General features: G+C 37.9%; 4 protein-coding genes across 5 annotated transcripts; 2 read left to right on the forward strand and 2 right to left on the reverse strand.

Annotated features, from left to right (window-relative positions):
- Positions 239–3456, forward strand: LOC105170582 (probable serine/threonine-protein kinase PBL16). The gene is made up of 6 exons (XM_011091406.2): positions 239–613; positions 1255–1559; positions 1624–1759; positions 2514–2650; positions 2751–2874; positions 2971–3456. The coding sequence occupies exons 1-6, from the start codon at positions 550–552 to the stop codon at positions 3333–3335; spliced, it is 1131 nt and encodes a 376-aa protein (XP_011089708.1). The 5' UTR covers positions 239–549; the 3' UTR covers positions 3336–3456.
- Positions 4026–8969, forward strand: LOC105170583 (ruBisCO large subunit-binding protein subunit beta, chloroplastic). Its single transcript, XM_011091407.2, has 15 exons — positions 4026–4178; positions 4944–5196; positions 5283–5408; positions 5765–5902; positions 5983–6078; positions 6181–6423; positions 6507–6741; positions 6898–7067; positions 7155–7232; positions 7342–7413; positions 7505–7609; positions 7748–7840; positions 8015–8107; positions 8501–8624; positions 8720–8969. Exons 2-15 carry the CDS (start codon positions 4957–4959, stop codon positions 8731–8733), a joined length of 1827 nt encoding a protein of 608 aa, XP_011089709.1. The 5' UTR covers positions 4026–4178; positions 4944–4956; the 3' UTR covers positions 8734–8969.
- LOC105170584 (NKAP family protein CG6066) lies at positions 10263–11973 on the reverse strand. Of its 2 annotated transcripts, none has more exons than XM_020696671.1 (2): positions 11156–11973; positions 10263–10641 (listed from the first exon to the last, which is right to left on the reverse strand). In XM_020696671.1, exons 1-2 carry the CDS (start codon positions 11521–11523, stop codon positions 10629–10631), a joined length of 381 nt encoding a protein of 126 aa, XP_020552330.1. In that variant the 5' UTR covers positions 11524–11973; the 3' UTR covers positions 10263–10628. The 2 variants fall into 2 exon arrangements, with proteins under 2 accessions (XP_020552330.1, XP_011089710.1); XM_011091408.2 differs by having other exon boundaries at positions 10263–10649; positions 11156–11955.
- LOC105170585 lies at positions 13602–15943 on the reverse strand. Its single transcript, XM_011091409.2, has 3 exons — positions 15703–15943; positions 14179–14259; positions 13602–13936 (listed from the first exon to the last, which is right to left on the reverse strand). The coding sequence occupies exons 1-3, from the start codon at positions 15859–15861 to the stop codon at positions 13760–13762; spliced, it is 417 nt and encodes a 138-aa protein (XP_011089711.1). The 5' UTR covers positions 15862–15943; the 3' UTR covers positions 13602–13759.

Here is a 15949-nt window from a genome sequence, read left to right on the forward strand (position 1 = left end):
ATATCGAAATATGTTTATAGTAAGTTACAAAATATGTAATTTATTATATCCAAAGATAAAAGTATTTTTGCACCCCCTATCTTGAAATAAACAAAAAATAATTCCAAAGTTTGGCGTGAGAATGCAGAAAAACAAAAAAAGGGGATGGATGATGGATCCATGCGCACGCAAAAGGGAGGAGAAGAGAATGATAGAAAAGGATTGGTGGGTATTAAAATGCGCACTAACCCCACCAACTCAACAATTGGAAAAAAAAGAGGAGGAATCATAGACAACATAGTAATCAAGAATAATACTAGTACATCTACTGCTCTCCTGCCTAAACAACCATCATTTGAACAAACGCTCCACCCACAACCATCATCTTCATCACCCTTTTCTTCATTTCCTTGCTTTCTACTGCTGTTCTTGCTGGGTGCTTGTGTGTTTTTAGATTTTGGGATGAATGGTTTGGTGGGCTGTTCTTGTTTGAGCTATTGACAAAGTGGGCTCTCTCTCTCTCTCTCTCTTTTTGTGTATGTGGTTGTTTTCTTGTTTGTTTAGTGGATAATGGGGAATTGCTGGTGTGGGTGGGAACCTTCAGGACACAGAGTTTCTTCCAATGTAAAGTCAGGTGTGTTTTCTTCCTCAGTTTTTCATTCTTGCTGCTGCACTGATGCTCTTCTCTCCAGTTATTTTTCTTGGATACTATGTGATCTTGATTGGTATTCTGTTCATATTAGCACTGAGAGTTCAAATGAGATGAGATACTGTCAAAGGCTAGCCCTTTTTTCTTGTTTTATGATGCACTGTTCAAGTTACTTTTGCTGCTGCCGAAAAACTTGATGAATATTCGAAATATCATGTTCAAGATCATACTTTTCTCTTGGGACTGCTTCTCTCCTCTGTTTGTGTGACTTGTAATATTCTTGTCTATCTTCCTTTTTCCTTTCTTTTTGGGGATGTTTTGCCTACCGGATTTGTGTTCTGTGTTCTTGTTTTGACTAGGTGTTTTGCTGCATAGGGAATCACTCTTACAACCTTTATGTTTTGTCCTGCTCTGAGGTTCCATTCTTTTCTAATTGTCTTAGGTAGTTTTTGTGTCAAATCTTGTCCTAGTTCAGCATCCATCTCCTTTTCCTTTGTTCTACTTTTTCTTTATCCTTTTGTCCAAAAAGCTGTGTTTCCTTTCTTTTACCTTTTTCCGAAACTTGAATTTTGCTACATGTAATGTTTCACATCTGATACCTTGTTTATGATTTCATCTCATGTTAGAATCTCCAAAGGATCAAAGTCCGTCAGAAAAAATGAGGAAGGATATCAGGAAACTACCATCAAATCCCGAAGAAGTTGAGGACCTGCGTCGTTGTATGGCAGCCAATCCACTAACTGTTTTTTCATTTCACGAGCTAAAGACTATGACCGGAAATTTCAGACAAGACTACATGTTAGGGGGAGGAGGATTCGGAAATGTCTATAAAGGGTACATTTCTGAAGATTTAAAAGGAATTGAGCCGATCCCTGTTGCAGTTAAGGTTCATGATGGAGACAACAGTCATCAAGGTCATAGGGAATGGCTGGTGAGTTGATCAAATTTTCAGCTGAATTCTTGATCCTTTGAGCTGACTATCTGTGGTATTTCAGGCCGAGGTAATCTTTTTGGGGCAGCTTTCTCATCCAAATCTTGTGAAGTTGATTGGATACTGCTGTGAAGATGAGCACCGAGTTCTGATATACGAGTACATGTCTCGGGGTAGTGTTGAAAACAATCTATTTTCAAGTAAGTAGATATTTCTCACCTTTTTCAATGTTTATTCTCACATAGAGCTAGTTCCATGCTAGTTGATAATTCTAAATCATCGAGTTTGCACTATACATTGCTCCAAATAACTGGCCATAAAGGAGTATGCCGTCAGTTTCCTGGCCAATCCTACTATGGTCTGCCCTCATATAGTAATTTCTAACACTGGTCATGGTCGTTGCTCGATTAGAATAATTGCTGTCATCATTGGACAAATTTCCTCAGACAGGTGCCTATGTTTTTGCAACAAATAGGTTCTCTTCCTTTCTTGAATGTGCCCCTGTTGGGGAAAATGGTTGTCCTGATTCAAGAATCTTTGATTTCTGCCATTCATTCAACTACGGAACGATTCCTTCTTTCTATTTGAACAGCATTGCAAGCAGCAAAACTTAGTTGTATCATTCCTCTTGTTTCCTTTCATTACAACATGAGAAATTAACCTTTGCCATAGAGTTCCAACATCTGATCTGAAAATTAAGAATATCTGACAGGCTTATAATACAAATTTATGACAATTTAATAAGGACGAAACATAGGAAGAGGCAGACGATATAACTTGCAAGTGTACAAGAACCACTCAGTTTGATAAAATATTTTTCCGCTGCATTCAGTTTACTCGAGTGACTTTTCCTTTTATTTCATCAAATTGCAGCCTCAAGACTACAAGCTTCTTGCTGTCCCCTAATCTTGTACATGTTTTTTAGTTCGTTTTCCTTGCTTATACTTGTTGCAGAAGTGCTGCTGCCTCTTCCTTGGTCTACTAGAATGAAGATAGCATTTGGTGCAGCAAAGGGACTTGCCTTCCTTCATGAGGCAAAGAAACCTGTCATCTACCGTGATTTTAAGACATCTAACATTCTACTGGACCAGGTTAGTTAGTGATAACCTTTTCTAGAAACCAACTTACATAAGCTCTGTAATAACCAATCAGTTCATACTACTTCATCTAACACAAACTAGATCTAAACAGGAATATAATGCAAAACTCTCAGATTTTGGCCTAGCTAAAGATGGTCCAGAAGGAGACAAATCACATGTTTCCACCCGTATAATGGGAACATACGGCTATGCGGCACCAGAATACATAATGACAGGTATTTGGCTTTCCATGTTAGTTTCATCACGGTAAATACAAGCTACAACACTGTTTTGTAATAGAAGATTGAGAAACATTTGTCTTGATTGCGTAGGCCACCTAACTCCCAGGAGCGACGTGTACAGCTTTGGAGTCGTTCTCCTCGAGCTTCTGACGGGGAGAAAATCATTGGACAAATCAAGACCAGCCCGAGAGCAGAATCTTACAGACTGGGCTATCCCATTGCTGAAGGAAAAGAAGAAGTTGGCTAACATTGTGGATCCAAGACTAGGAGGAGAGTACCCCATGAAGGGTGTCCAAAAAGCAGCCATGCTTGCGTTTCATTGTCTGAACCGAAATCCAAAAGCAAGGCCTCTAATGAGAGACATTGTTGATTCCTTGGAACCTCTGCAGGCTCCTTACGATGTTTCAAGTGATATGTCCTCCACTTTAATTGTTTGTAGTGAGAGCTCTAAATGAACATCTTCACAACTCACCCAGTTGGGATGTCTTGTAAATGCTACACTTTAACAGTGGCAAGTTAGCCTCATGAGAATGTAAGATGCTTGTAACTTTATCTTTATATGTTTTTTTATAATAACTAGCACTTGAGCACACTTACAAAATATGTGTAAAAAAGTTAAAATACTTACTTACTTTAATATAGTTATATGTTACATTAAATCAAAATCATCACACAGATGAAATTAAAGAACTCAAAATTCTATCTGATGAACGGATCAAAATTTTATTGTGGATTATTATTATAATTTTACTTATTTTTAATAGACTAAGTGGAGTATATATATTATAATTTTCTAAATTTTTTTATCAATCTTGTTCGATCCTTTTACAATTTACAATAAGGATCTAAAAATTATATAATTTTATTATAAATTAAAAAATATTTATAATTTTTTAAATAATAATAAAATATTTATGATTACTCCTAATTTTCGAGACTCCTCGTAATTTTATACCCTCATTATTATTATTTGTTTTTACCCTAAGGTTTGGTCGATGGGAAGAATTAAATTTAGTTTCATTGACAAAATTGTGGAACATGTTCTAGAGTGTTCTAATACGCGACAAAACAGAGACATAAACAGCAATCCAATGGCTGAGATTAAGTGGAAGCTTCAAGAACGAAAACCACCCCTTGATTTTCCACACACTGCCTCTCCCCTACTAAAAACCTACTCACTCTATCCACTTCTACCACCACTCTGCTTTCTAGATAAACCCTCTTCTCCTCCGCCAACTACCCCATCTTCAGCTCAGCAGCGAAGACCCTTTTCTTCTTCACTCTCAATACATCTTCCGGTGAGCGCCTTGATGGATTTTCCGGTTTCCTTTTTCCTGTTTTCAATTACGTGTTGTTTCTACGTGAATGCTGGTGGATGGGGTCTGTTTAATTGTTTTTCTGTTGCTGTGGATTTGAAGTAGTGGTCTTTTATGCTGCGTAGATGTATAGTTACGAATTTGTATCTGGGTTGTGATGTTTTATCGGTGATTTTGTTTCACTACTGCTTTTATTGACGATGAATTATTTCTCCGGGAATAGGAGGCGGCTTTAAAAATTATTTCTTGCTGGAAACTGTTAGAAAATTGAAAAATTTTGTAGATTGTAGTATTTTATGCATTCGGGGCATGTGCTTTCATTTTGTTCAAGATGGTTCTGCTCGGACTGGTGAAATTACCAATTTTGAAAACTGAGTATCTACTCCTTTTCAGAATCTTGATATTTCTAGAAGTAATGTTTTTGAATGACAACAGTTTGTTTCAATCGATATGGAACGTTTAGAGGGAGCTGAAAAGTGAGTGTTTCCTTTGTATTTCACTTCTGTCTTGAAAAGTTGGTGCTGCATTTGAAACTAAATGCTTTGTTCGAGAATCTATGTCCCCTAGTACTGCAAGTAAACGAATTTTGGCAAGAGAGGTTTGTTTTTAACTGGGGAACAGTATTTGGGGCATTTAAGAATGTACTGAAAAGCATATGGACCAGAGAATGTGGTTTGTTTACTGTATGTTAATTTGGATTGGTCAAAATTTGATGTCTTTAATTTGAAAATTTGTTGCTGATATCAGGTTTAAGGAGTAAATGGCATCGACTTTTGCTGGCATGTCATCAGTTGGTTCATTGGCTGCCCCTGGCAGCAGGGTGATGGATGATAAAATTGCGGCTTCATCGAGCAAGTTGTCATCTCTTGCTTCTATATCTTCTAGTTCACTTGGGAGGAGAAAGAATGTTGTTCTCCGGAAAACACGTTCTTCTCAAATAACAGCAGCTGCAAAGGATCTTTATTTCAACAAGGATGGCTCAGCTATAAAGAGACTTCAGGTGAGTGATTGAAACTTTTGGCTTCCATTTTGTTGAAGATCTCTTCTTACTGCATGATAGTTAATGGGTGATTCTTGTATTGACAGAGTGGAGTTAACAAGCTTGCAGACATAGTTGGTGTTACCCTTGGACCCAAGGGAAGAAATGTGGTTCTTGAGAGCAAGTATGGTTCCCCAAAAATTGTTAATGACGGAGTAACTGTGGCCAAAGAGGTATACCAAATCACATAGACTTTCAATCATCAATGCATGTGTTTTGTTGGGACCTTGAAAAAATGCGGTTGTGGGAGCAATAGGCAATGAGTATGAGAGTTGGCATTAGTTATTTGCCTTAATCAGCGTAGGTTTCTAACCATTTCTGAAAAAGTTTTCTCTCTACCGGAACTATGACAGAGATGCTTGTTGCTGCTCCATGTTCTGCAATTTTTAACTTTAAGTCTTCTTGGTGATATACACTTTGCAGTCTAGTTTTCTAGTTTCTATAGATAATTCTAATGTAGATATTCTCTGTTTTTTTCCTACCAACTGATTTCACTAGATATAAGAACAATGTTAATGATTTAATATAGGTTGAGCTGGAGGATCCAGTTGAGAACATCGGTGCTAAATTGGTGAGACAAGCAGCTGCAAAGACTAATGACTTGGCTGGTGATGGAACAACAACATCGGTTGTTCTTGCACAAGGTCTTATTGCTGAAGGTGTTAAGGTATGTGTGTCTCTGTGTTGTTATCCATTATGTCAAAATTTAGACGTTTTAATTTTTCTATATATTTACCATGTTTTCAGGTGGTAGCAGCTGGAGCAAATCCTGTTCTTATCACTAGAGGAATTGAAAAGACCACCAAAGCTTTAGTATCTGAGCTGAAGTCAATCTCAAAAGAGGTATCTGTAGAAATCCTAGTTTCAACAAGCAAAACACTTTCTTATTGTAAATTGTTTGGAAATATTAAGCATAATGATTTACTAACCATGTCGGAATTACAGGTGGAGGACAGTGAACTAGCAGATGTTGCTGCAGTAAGTGCAGGGAATAACTATGAGGTTGGAAATATGATAGCTGAGGCTTTGAGCAAAGTTGGTAGGAAAGGTGTTGTGACTCTTGAAGAGGGCAAAAGTGCAGAAAACTTCCTTTATGTTGTTGAAGGAATGCAGTTTGATCGTGGCTATATTTCTCCATATTTTGTGACTGATAGTGAGAAAATGTCTGTGGAATATGAGAACTGCAAGGTAGGCATTTATTTATTCTTCCAAGGAACGACTTTGAATCTGCAACATACATTCCTTCCTAATAAATGTATTGGCTTGTGTAGTTGTTGCTGGTTGACAAGAAAATTACCAATGCAAGAGACCTGATCAACATTTTGGAAGATGCTGTAAGAGGTGGTTATCCTGTTCTGATAATCGCTGAAGATATCGAGCAAGAAGCTCTAGGAACTCTTGTTGTGAACAAGCTAAGGGGAGCACTGAAAGTTGCTGCTCTCAAAGCTCCTGGATTTGGTGAAAGGAAGAGTCAGTATCTTGATGACATTGCCATTTTGACTGGAGGTAATTTCTCAGTTAGCAGTGTTTGATCACTGAACACTTGCCTGATGTTAACTAACTGATATTTTCCTGTCTTTACCCTGCTTGGCTTCCTTCAGTTTCTTTTATTCTTGCTTTCATGCTATCCTGTTACTAAGGAAATTTTTACCTTGCATGCAGGAACTGTGATCAGGGAGGAAATCGGGCTAACTTTGGACAAGGCTGACAAGGGAGTTTTGGGGCATGCTGCCAAGGTGGTGTTGACTAAGGACAGCACAACGATAGTCGGTGATGGAAGCACTCAGGAAGCTGTCAACAAACGTGTTGCTCAGATAAGAAACCTTATTGAGGTGTGCCCTTTTGTCTCTATCCTGTCTATATGTATGTATGTTCACTACTTCTCCTATTGACTGAGTGATGCATCATTTTTGGAGCAGGCGGCAGAGCAAGACTATGAAAAGGAAAAACTGAATGAAAGAATTGCAAAACTATCAGGAGGTGTTGCAGTGATCCAGGTACTTTTATGTGAAGATTGTTTTCTATCTGCTGTGAGAGTGTGAGTTTTGGTTTTTGTTTTTGTTGGAGATATTAAATAAGGAATGATCACACTTGTGAAATTTGAAGGTTGGAGCACAAACTGAGACAGAGCTGAAGGAAAAGAAGCTTAGAGTAGAAGATGCACTCAATGCCACTAAGGTGAGCTTTGTGGTTCAAACTGTTAGTAGTTATTTCAGTTGCTGGTGGAGGGATGAGGCTTTTGTAATCTGAAATTCTATTTATGTTGCAGGCAGCTGTTGAGGAAGGAATTGTTGTTGGAGGTGGATGTACTTTATTGAGGCTTGCATCAAAGGTTGATGCTATCAAAGAAACCCTTGAAAATGACGAGGAGAAGGTAAAGACTAATGTGAACTATTACGCTGTGGTGATGTTGAAATATTCTAAGGATGATGCACATATATTTTACAGTCTTTATTTGTTCAAACTGTGATTTCTCAGGTTAATTATGACTTAGTGGGTAATCTGGATGCAGGTTGGAGCAGACATTGTCAAGAGAGCTTTGAGTTATCCATTGAAGTTGATAGCCAAGAATGCTGGTGTCAACGGAAGTGTCGTTAGTGAAAAGGTGTGTGGATATTTGATTCTCGTGCATATTAATGGATCACAATCAGAGTTCTGCTTTCCATTTATACGTTTATATACTGATATGTGATGGTCATTCAGGGAGAAGTTGTTCCCATGATTTCATGTGATTACATTTGACAACCAACTTGACTTCTAATTCTGGTTCCCTGTTCAGGTGCTGTCAAGTGACAATCCAAAATATGGTTACAATGCTGCCACTGGACAGTATGAAGATCTCATGGCTGCTGGAATAATAGATCCAACTAAGGTAAGATATGTCGTTGCTCGGTAATCGAATCACATGTCTTAGCAAGTAAAGGAGTTTGAGATGGTATCTATGACATGAAACTACTGTGAGACATTTTAAACAGTGAAATGTGTACCGAGGCCGGTGCTATTGTTGCTCGTTTACATATAACGGTGACTGAAGAAGGAACATCAGAGCAGTTCATGTGGTTCATAGGTTATTGAATGGTTGTTGAGGATCTACTAATTAGGGGCTCAACTTTGGTCCATATCTCATGAAATTTCTTCCTTTCATCCTCTGTCAAGCTACAGTCCTTCAACCTTTTGTTTGGTTGCCTTCCCGTTTTGCCTGTATAGTGTGTTATGAAAGTCAAATTTTCTGTACTTAGTTTCATTTGCTTGTTTCTTGATTTAGGTGGTGAGATGTTGCTTGGAACATGCAGCTTCTGTGGCAAAGACATTTTTGATGTCAGACTGCGTGGTTGTCGAGATTAAGGAGCCCGAACCAGTTGTGGCAGGAACCCCAATGGACAATTCAGGTATATGCTCTGATCTTTGAACATACTTGCTTAAAGTTCCATTGTTTCTCAGATAGTTGCAGTCAGTCAGCTTAAACTTTTGCCGTTTTTGTCAGGGTACGGTTACTAAGGGAGCTGATGAGTCCCGGGTTTGTCCCTGATCTCAACAAAATAGACACTTGAATTTTGTGAATTAGTTGATTCAAAATGTAGGTGAGCGGGAAAGAGAGTAGATTATTATCCAGCAAGATAGAGGAGCTTGGCTGGATACGGCTTGTTTGAACCTACAAATTCTTCAAACGTGTAACTGCAGCGACATGCTAAATAATTGAATGAAAAAAGTTTGATTCTGTGGTGTATTAAAAATCTTGTTATTGGTTGTCCTCAATTTCGTATTTTCATACCTTGGAGAAACATTTTTCTTTCACCGCCACTTGTGATTCTAATTGTTGTGATCTAATTTGAGTGTACAAGTTTGTTTAGTGCAGCATTGCTGGAAATATATCCGTCTCTGCTGCTTTTAGTTTTATAAATACATTCTTGCATTGCATTTGCTCGATTCTTGAACAAAAGCCGGTGATGATGTGGCAGTCCAAGGGCCGTCTTATGAGCAATGTCTCTTCCCTTTCTTTGCATCACTCTTGATTCAAGAAAAAAAACACGCAGTTCACGCACTAAAAGAGAGCTCAATTTTCACCATTACCATGGCTTCCAGCAGCTGACACATCCCTATGTTCTTTCTTACCTTTGCCAACTAGACTATCCCGACCCACCATGCAAAGCCCAGCACTGCTGAAGCTCAATAAAACCACAGTACTCACGTTCTACGATGCCCATTTGGCGAAGAAAAGAACTGTTTTCGGTAATATGGTAGCTTCAGAAACTGAGGCTCAGGTATCAAACTCAGATGTGGAGGCGGCGTAGTGGTAGCTTCAGAAACTGAGGCTCAGGTATCAAACTCAGACGTGGAGGCGGCATAGTGGAGAGATATAATACGAAGAGTATTTGCTAAGGGAAGAGAACTTAATTGACGCCGATGCAGCTGGAGAACTTAATTCACGTCTGATTTGTGCTCATCGTCACTTGCAACGTGTGAATAATCAGTTGAATTTGTCTAATGGAATACTCTTACGTGTTGTTCAACTCAAAATGTTGTGTTGGATTGTTGGTAATTAGTCTCTGTGTGCCGTCCTCATCAGAAAAGATGGATAGTTTGAACCTGACCTTGACAACATCAGGAAATTGGAGGAGTTTGAGGCACTCCAGGAGAGGTTTTGATTCAAAACCAATCAATTTTTCAATTATTTGTTTGAATTCCACGAGAAATAAAATCTAGAGTTCACTTACACAAGGAAGAGTATAAACTTCACCTACAGACGAGATTCCAACACAAGACGGCAGTGGGGCGAGCCAACATAGTATCCACCAGTAAGATCAATATAGATATGACAATTACTGCTAATAATCCTTCTCAATTACTGAGATGATTTGATTTAACTTGAGCATCTTAATGCGATCTTTGGTTGCAGGATACTGAGAAGAGCACGACAGGTTAACGTACTATGTTTTGTCATGTTATTTCAAGTTGTTATCAGTTGTACTCAAAGGCAAACATAAGTACAAAAATGTACTAAAAGATAAGGCTAGCAGACAGGCAAGTAGGCCAGAACAAAGGCTTGAAACGCAATAGCACTAAAGATGTTTACATTTCATATCATTTTCGCTACAATGAATCAAGGATGGTTACACATGTCACAGAAATTACATCTTGATCACTCCATCCGAATAGCAGTCAGTTCAAGTCTTAGTTCAAATTCTTGGACTCGATCACAAGGGAGGGAGGGCCGGTAGTTGATGTAGCCAAATATGGTCTTCGTTCGACCACATTCTCTTTTGAGTAATGAGGTTGTCCAGACAGAAGCTATATAATCTCGTCAGGTTTGTGGTGATTGCCGGATCATGAGTTTGGAACTGGTTGAGCAGCATCAGAGGATTACACAGAGACAACGGCTGCTTTCCTCTTCATTATCGGTATCCCCTGTTTCACTAAGGCAAGAATCCAACGTTAGATTCACAAATGTTGCCTCTGTTGTTTGATAATTGCAAGACAGATCGTGAAACAATTGCAAAAACAACACTGAAATCAAGCACAAGAAGACATAAAATTTGTGGTTTGGACAATGTTTCTACATTCATTGTACTTCAGGTCTATCGAACAACCCAAAGAAGGATTTTCTTAGGACAGACACAAATTTTCTCCAACACACCTAACGGTTCAAGGACCTCATCTGGTGAGGAATTTTCTCTTACATTATGAAATAAACTTATTCCCTAAAACGGCAGCTAATCAAAGATTCTAGCAAGAAATCCAGACTAATCATACACAAGACGAGTGACTTACAGTTGTGATGCCAGTGATCGATATACAATTTAAGAAAAACATCAACATAAGATAAAGTACAGCAACTCTTGCAATATGATTGTTTGAGTCCAGTCATCCTTAATTTTAGCACAATTTTCTCATAGATACAGAAAGAGACAAGAGCAGGCACCTGGATTCAAACTCCTTGATTTCAACAAGTTGTTTCCCTAAGCTATCCCTCCATCGCACCCTTTTCTTCTCGACATCTCTGTCAGGCCGAGACGGGAGCTTCCTGAGACAGCTCTTGAGCACAACCTCAGCCTCATGCTTCACATCCACATCCTCCTCTTTCAGACCAGATGATGATGATGACGACGACGATGACGATGAAGACTCATCAGAAACATCATCAGACACCGTTGAAGGAAAAACGTGTGGAGCGTTCTCCAATTTCAATGGCCCTGATGCGTAAAGATGCACGGCAGAGGGCTTGCAGAAGCACATGAATGGACACTGGATCTTGCAGAACAAAACTCTCATGAAAACTGTTTCCTTCATCAGTAACTCATTTTCTCACTACCTATGCACAGTCCATAGTGAATTCTGAACTTCAGCTTAGTTCTTGCCTATGTAGCTTGCAATGAATCAGACAAATATTGTTTCCTCAATCCAACAACCAATGATGCATGTGAGAACCTGACCAGTGAAGAATGTAAAATTTCCAGAACACTTGTGATTCTAGAATTGATTTAATGAAAGAGAAAACACCAAGAATGCTGCAAGTATTATTTCAAGATGGTTTCACATGTCAGGTGAAATGACTATCCTGCCCTTCATCAGGGACACAGCATTCATTCACCTACATGATTCCATTATTACCAGAACAAACTGAAACAGTGAAAAGCAGAAGAGAGTTCTGAGAATATTGAGAGTGGAGATTGGAAAGAACAAAAGGAAGGTGAATATGCTTAGCTGGAATATTACTATTACCCCTTCTAGTATTTAACTGTAACTAACATAAACTCTCGTACAATCATACTCTTACCATCTTTTTGAAAAATTAAGAGTTCCTTTCTTGGACAACCAAAGTATAATATTCTTGTCTATAGCAGCAAGAGAGAAAAAAACATCCAATGTTTAAAGATCCTTTTTTCTGGATTTTCGTGCAATGTCAGGATTTTTTTCTTTTTTTTTTTTTTTTTGGGTTATAAGCAATATAATTATAATTTATAATCGTCAATAGTAGAGTTTTTCTTGTATAAATCCGGTGTAAAGACACTACTCAGTAAGTATCAGATCGTGTGAGCAATAGGATTGACATTGTGCTGACGTGCCATGATTCAATTGTTTGGTATTTTCACATTCCATTGATGTAAAAGAAAATCTTTCTTGGACTAAATAATAAGATGATGGTTGTTGTTATACGGCAAGGTGAAGATATGCTTTGATTTTCTACTAGATAATTAGGTATAAATGCTTCATTAATTTGTCTCATCACATTGGTGCTTATTCTAAATCACCCTGAATCAACTTCTTACAAGAACCTAAGATGCTTTGATGCCAAAGCAAACAATTGATGTCTTTTGGAATGAGTGAAGGTATTACTCTTTTTTTATATCAGGCCATAAAGTACATGGAAAGTAAAAATTTTCATTTGCTCCTTGTAGGGCAAAAGCGCAAAATGTTGGGCGAAAAAGACTAATAGACCCTTAGTAGAATTAATTTCTTACCGTGAATCTTGACAATATATTCGTGAAATTTGAGACGGATCGACCCCAATGATCGGTATAAAGTTCATAACCGACTCCATGTCATGAACAGTGTTAATCTGACTAATCTCGAATGCTGTTAAACGTTACTATCCGTGAATCTTGGCCATGGGTTGCAATGGCATCACTTATCGAAGCGTGCCACATGCCTACAAGGGAGTGGAGAAATGGTGGGGCTGGTGGAAATGAGGAACATCAAATGTGGTTGGAGCCACATGATTATGAAAGCCAATAAAGCTGGTGCTTTAGGAAAATTCCATATAAAAGTTTCTATTTATTTCTTTTTATTGAGAAAAGAAAAGAGTTATCATAGAGTTTGACAATCTTTGAGCCCTTTTTCACTCATAGCAGGGGACATCAGAAGCATGGGGCAAATGTAATTAATATTGGGGGGGCAAGGCTCCTTTCCTCTTGGCCCCCTTGTCTTTCCTTAGACCTACACTCAATATTAGCAGGTATATGCATGAGCCCAATATGGTGATCATGGCAGTAAGTTTCTTGTCCAAATTCAGACATTACGAGAGCTATTATATTCAGCATCATCAGAAGAGATATTTTAACTCTTATGTTTAATTTACTAGGAAACTTTAAGTTCCTTCTGCCTTTCATATAGAAACTTGAAAATATATTAATATTTACGAACTACGTGTATAAAATCAGCGTTATTTGTAGGTTTGGACTGACATTGTCAATCCAAGACACCCGTAAATTGCAGGGACTTGACAGTTCAATTGCAACCTGAAACATGCGAAAGATGTCAATGGTTCTGCATCAATTGCAAGAATCCAAAGAAACTGCACATTGTGGGACAACCACAATGTTCTACTAGCTAAATGAGTTGTGAGTAGATAATTTATGTCTTTATATGAATGCTATACCTTAATATTTAAAAATATTGGATTCCTTTCAAACCAACGATCAGTACTCAAATACATTTAAGGATGACAGACAAGTACCAGATAACTACTCCAATACATGACATAACTGAAACATCAGAGACACAATGTCACAGTTCTACAAGAAGTTTAGTCGATTGTCCTGTCAGAAGCAATCTCCATTTGCATATCAGGATAACTGTCCTGGCCCTGATTGATTAGAGCAGACGAAGATGCAGACAGGCCTTGGGTTCCACCTCTCTCGTCTGATTCATTGCCTCCTTGTTCTGGCAGCCCAGCACCGGGCATCCAACCGTTCAGCTTACCCTGTGAAATAGGGGCAAGACAAGGCTTTTGCAAAGTTAGAGACAATAAGTCAGGATTGATTCTACTAACAACACCTCAAGGGAAGTCAGCATAAAAGTGGACAAATATAATTTCTAATACTATGTTCATTGGTTCAGTTACAGACAGAAAGGAAAGTTGAGTAGCTAAACCAAAGGAAAGAAGGCTTGAAGGGTCAACTATATCTATGTCTGAATGCATTTATTCAGATCAAATGGAAGAACCTGCAAATAGGCAAAAATCTCAGGCACAGTAACCATTTTCCCTTCTTGCAGCTTTGTCACTATCCATTCATGAAACTTCAGCTGAAAAATACCAAATCATATTGTAAGTTATTACAGCAAAGCAAAAACAGCAATGAGTTTTCAATGCAGACAGCAAGATTTTTCAAAAGTACAATTCAGAAATCTGTTTCAGCATAATTACAAATGAAATTGTCTGAACCACGATTTCACTAATAAACACTGAAATAAGAACGACTAAAAGCCACGTTACTTCTCCAAGACTGCACGTTTTTAAGCACACTATGCTGATCAAGGCAAACATGACATTCATAAATAAGTCAACACAACAGAGATATTTATATAGATTATAATGCGACTGATCAGTGTTAGCGACATGATGAAGTCAGAAATGTAAGAGTCACACTGAGTTTATTGTCACTTTCTTAGTGATATCGAAGACTTTTCAGAAACAGCAACTCGTGTGTTTAGTGAAAGATTAGTTCATATAATCTCGACAAGTGTTATACTCACGACAAAAGACTTTATTGCAGCTTGAAAATCTTTTCTTACTATGCCGACAAAATAAAAGCGCCAAAAACCAATGGTTCACAATCACCTAGGAATCCATGCATTGATTCTTACGACATCTTTTCCAGATAACTTGGAGCAGATATTTCTAACAATTAAAAGTCTCATAATCGGAACAGGACACGTGTTGTCTGTCAACATGATGAACATCACGTTTTATCCATCTACATGTAAAATGGAAGCCCGTCCCTCAATAAATAGCTACATCAAATGCACCTTAACAAGATGAAATTTCGTTGCTCCATCAGTATTAATAATACTGAAAATCACTAGCTCGATATATGCAATCAAATTTACAGAAGCAACACCTTTTACTTATGAAATCAAGAAAATGTTAAGAAAGTTACTGAAGTTGACCAAGGGTTAGATGCAGTGCATGACAGGGTAGAAACAAAACCTGCAATCCAACCCCTATAAGACAATGCAAGATTTTCATTAAACTAAACGTAATTTTCATACATTTCCCAACTCCAAATTCAACAAGAAATTGGAGAGGAAAATCATTCTCAGATTAGTCTAATTAATTTCCACCAAATTAACATGCATTTCCTTACAAATTCAAGAAAGAAAAGAATTACTCTGAGATGGTAAACTAGTAATTAAATGTATGGTATCACATATCATATAAAGCACCATGCAACAAAAGCATCCATCAACAAGCACATGATAAACCCTAACTGCATCCCAATTCAATCAAAATCAGACAGCCCCTGAAGCAACAAATAAGAAAACATAAATCAATCAAAAGCATATATAAGAATAGATTAACCAAACTGTACATAAGTTGATTCAAATTACGACAGCCCATCAAGCAACAAAGAAAATGTAATTAATTAAAGAATAACCAACTAATTAATTGATCCCTTATCGCAACAACATCCAATCTTGAAATTGAGAGGAAAAAAGGAAGGGAAAATTGAGCACTAGGGTTCTTACAAGAGCGTAGTTCTGGCCAGCCTCAAAAGCCAGCTTCTGCTGATTGACAGACTGGGTGTAGAACTGAGAGAGACTGTTAGCAGTGTTCTGAAACATTGAGAACAAAGCCCTTTCGTTCTCATCAACAACAGTAATCTCCATCTTTCTCTTCTGCGCCATTTTTCTTGTTTTCTCCACTCCTTTTTTTTTTTTTGGTAAGGTTCTCTTCCACCAACAAAACCCTGAATGTGGTATAAATGGATTATAA

This window comes from Sesamum indicum, linkage group LG9, assembly GCF_000512975.1.
Source record: "Sesamum indicum cultivar Zhongzhi No. 13 linkage group LG9, S_indicum_v1.0, whole genome shotgun sequence".
In the NCBI taxonomy this organism is placed as follows: domain Eukaryota; kingdom Viridiplantae; phylum Streptophyta; class Magnoliopsida; order Lamiales; family Pedaliaceae; genus Sesamum; species Sesamum indicum.

What these genes read in the sequence shown, in the direction of transcription:
- LOC105170585 (XM_011091409.2), bottom strand. Translation starts at nt 15,861, where the DNA reads ATGGCGCAGAAGAGAAAGATGGAGATTACTGTTGTTGATGAGAACGAA. An exon ending in CTGGCCAGAACTACGCTCTT is followed by an intron (nt 14,260 to 15,702) that starts GTAAGAACCCTA and finishes GGTATTTTTCAG; the next exon opens with CTGAAGTTTCATGAATGGAT. An exon ending in AGATTTTTGCCTATTTGCAG is followed by an intron (nt 13,937 to 14,178) that starts GTTCTTCCATTT and finishes CCTATTTCACAG; the next exon opens with GGTAAGCTGAACGGTTGGAT.
- LOC105170584 (XM_011091408.2), bottom strand. Translation starts at nt 11,523, where the DNA reads ATGAAGGAAACAGTTTTCATGAGAGTTTTGTTCTGCAAGATCCAGTGT. An exon ending in ATCAAGGAGTTTGAATCCAG is followed by an intron (nt 10,650 to 11,155) that starts GTGCCTGCTCTT and finishes TTCTTGCCTTAG; the next exon opens with TGAAACAGGGGATACCGATA.
- LOC105170583 (XM_011091407.2), top strand. Translation starts at nt 4,957, where the DNA reads ATGGCATCGACTTTTGCTGGCATGTCATCAGTTGGTTCATTGGCTGCC. An exon ending in TTGAAAATGACGAGGAGAAG is followed by an intron (nt 7,610 to 7,747) that starts GTAAAGACTAAT and finishes ATCTGGATGCAG; the next exon opens with GTTGGAGCAGACATTGTCAA. An exon ending in GAAGTGTCGTTAGTGAAAAG is followed by an intron (nt 7,841 to 8,014) that starts GTGTGTGGATAT and finishes TTCCCTGTTCAG; the next exon opens with GTGCTGTCAAGTGACAATCC.
- LOC105170582 (XM_011091406.2), top strand. Translation starts at nt 550, where the DNA reads ATGGGGAATTGCTGGTGTGGGTGGGAACCTTCAGGACACAGAGTTTCT. An exon ending in TGAAAACAATCTATTTTCAA is followed by an intron (nt 1,760 to 2,513) that starts GTAAGTAGATAT and finishes TACTTGTTGCAG; the next exon opens with AAGTGCTGCTGCCTCTTCCT. An exon ending in CTAACATTCTACTGGACCAG is followed by an intron (nt 2,651 to 2,750) that starts GTTAGTTAGTGA and finishes AGATCTAAACAG; the next exon opens with GAATATAATGCAAAACTCTC.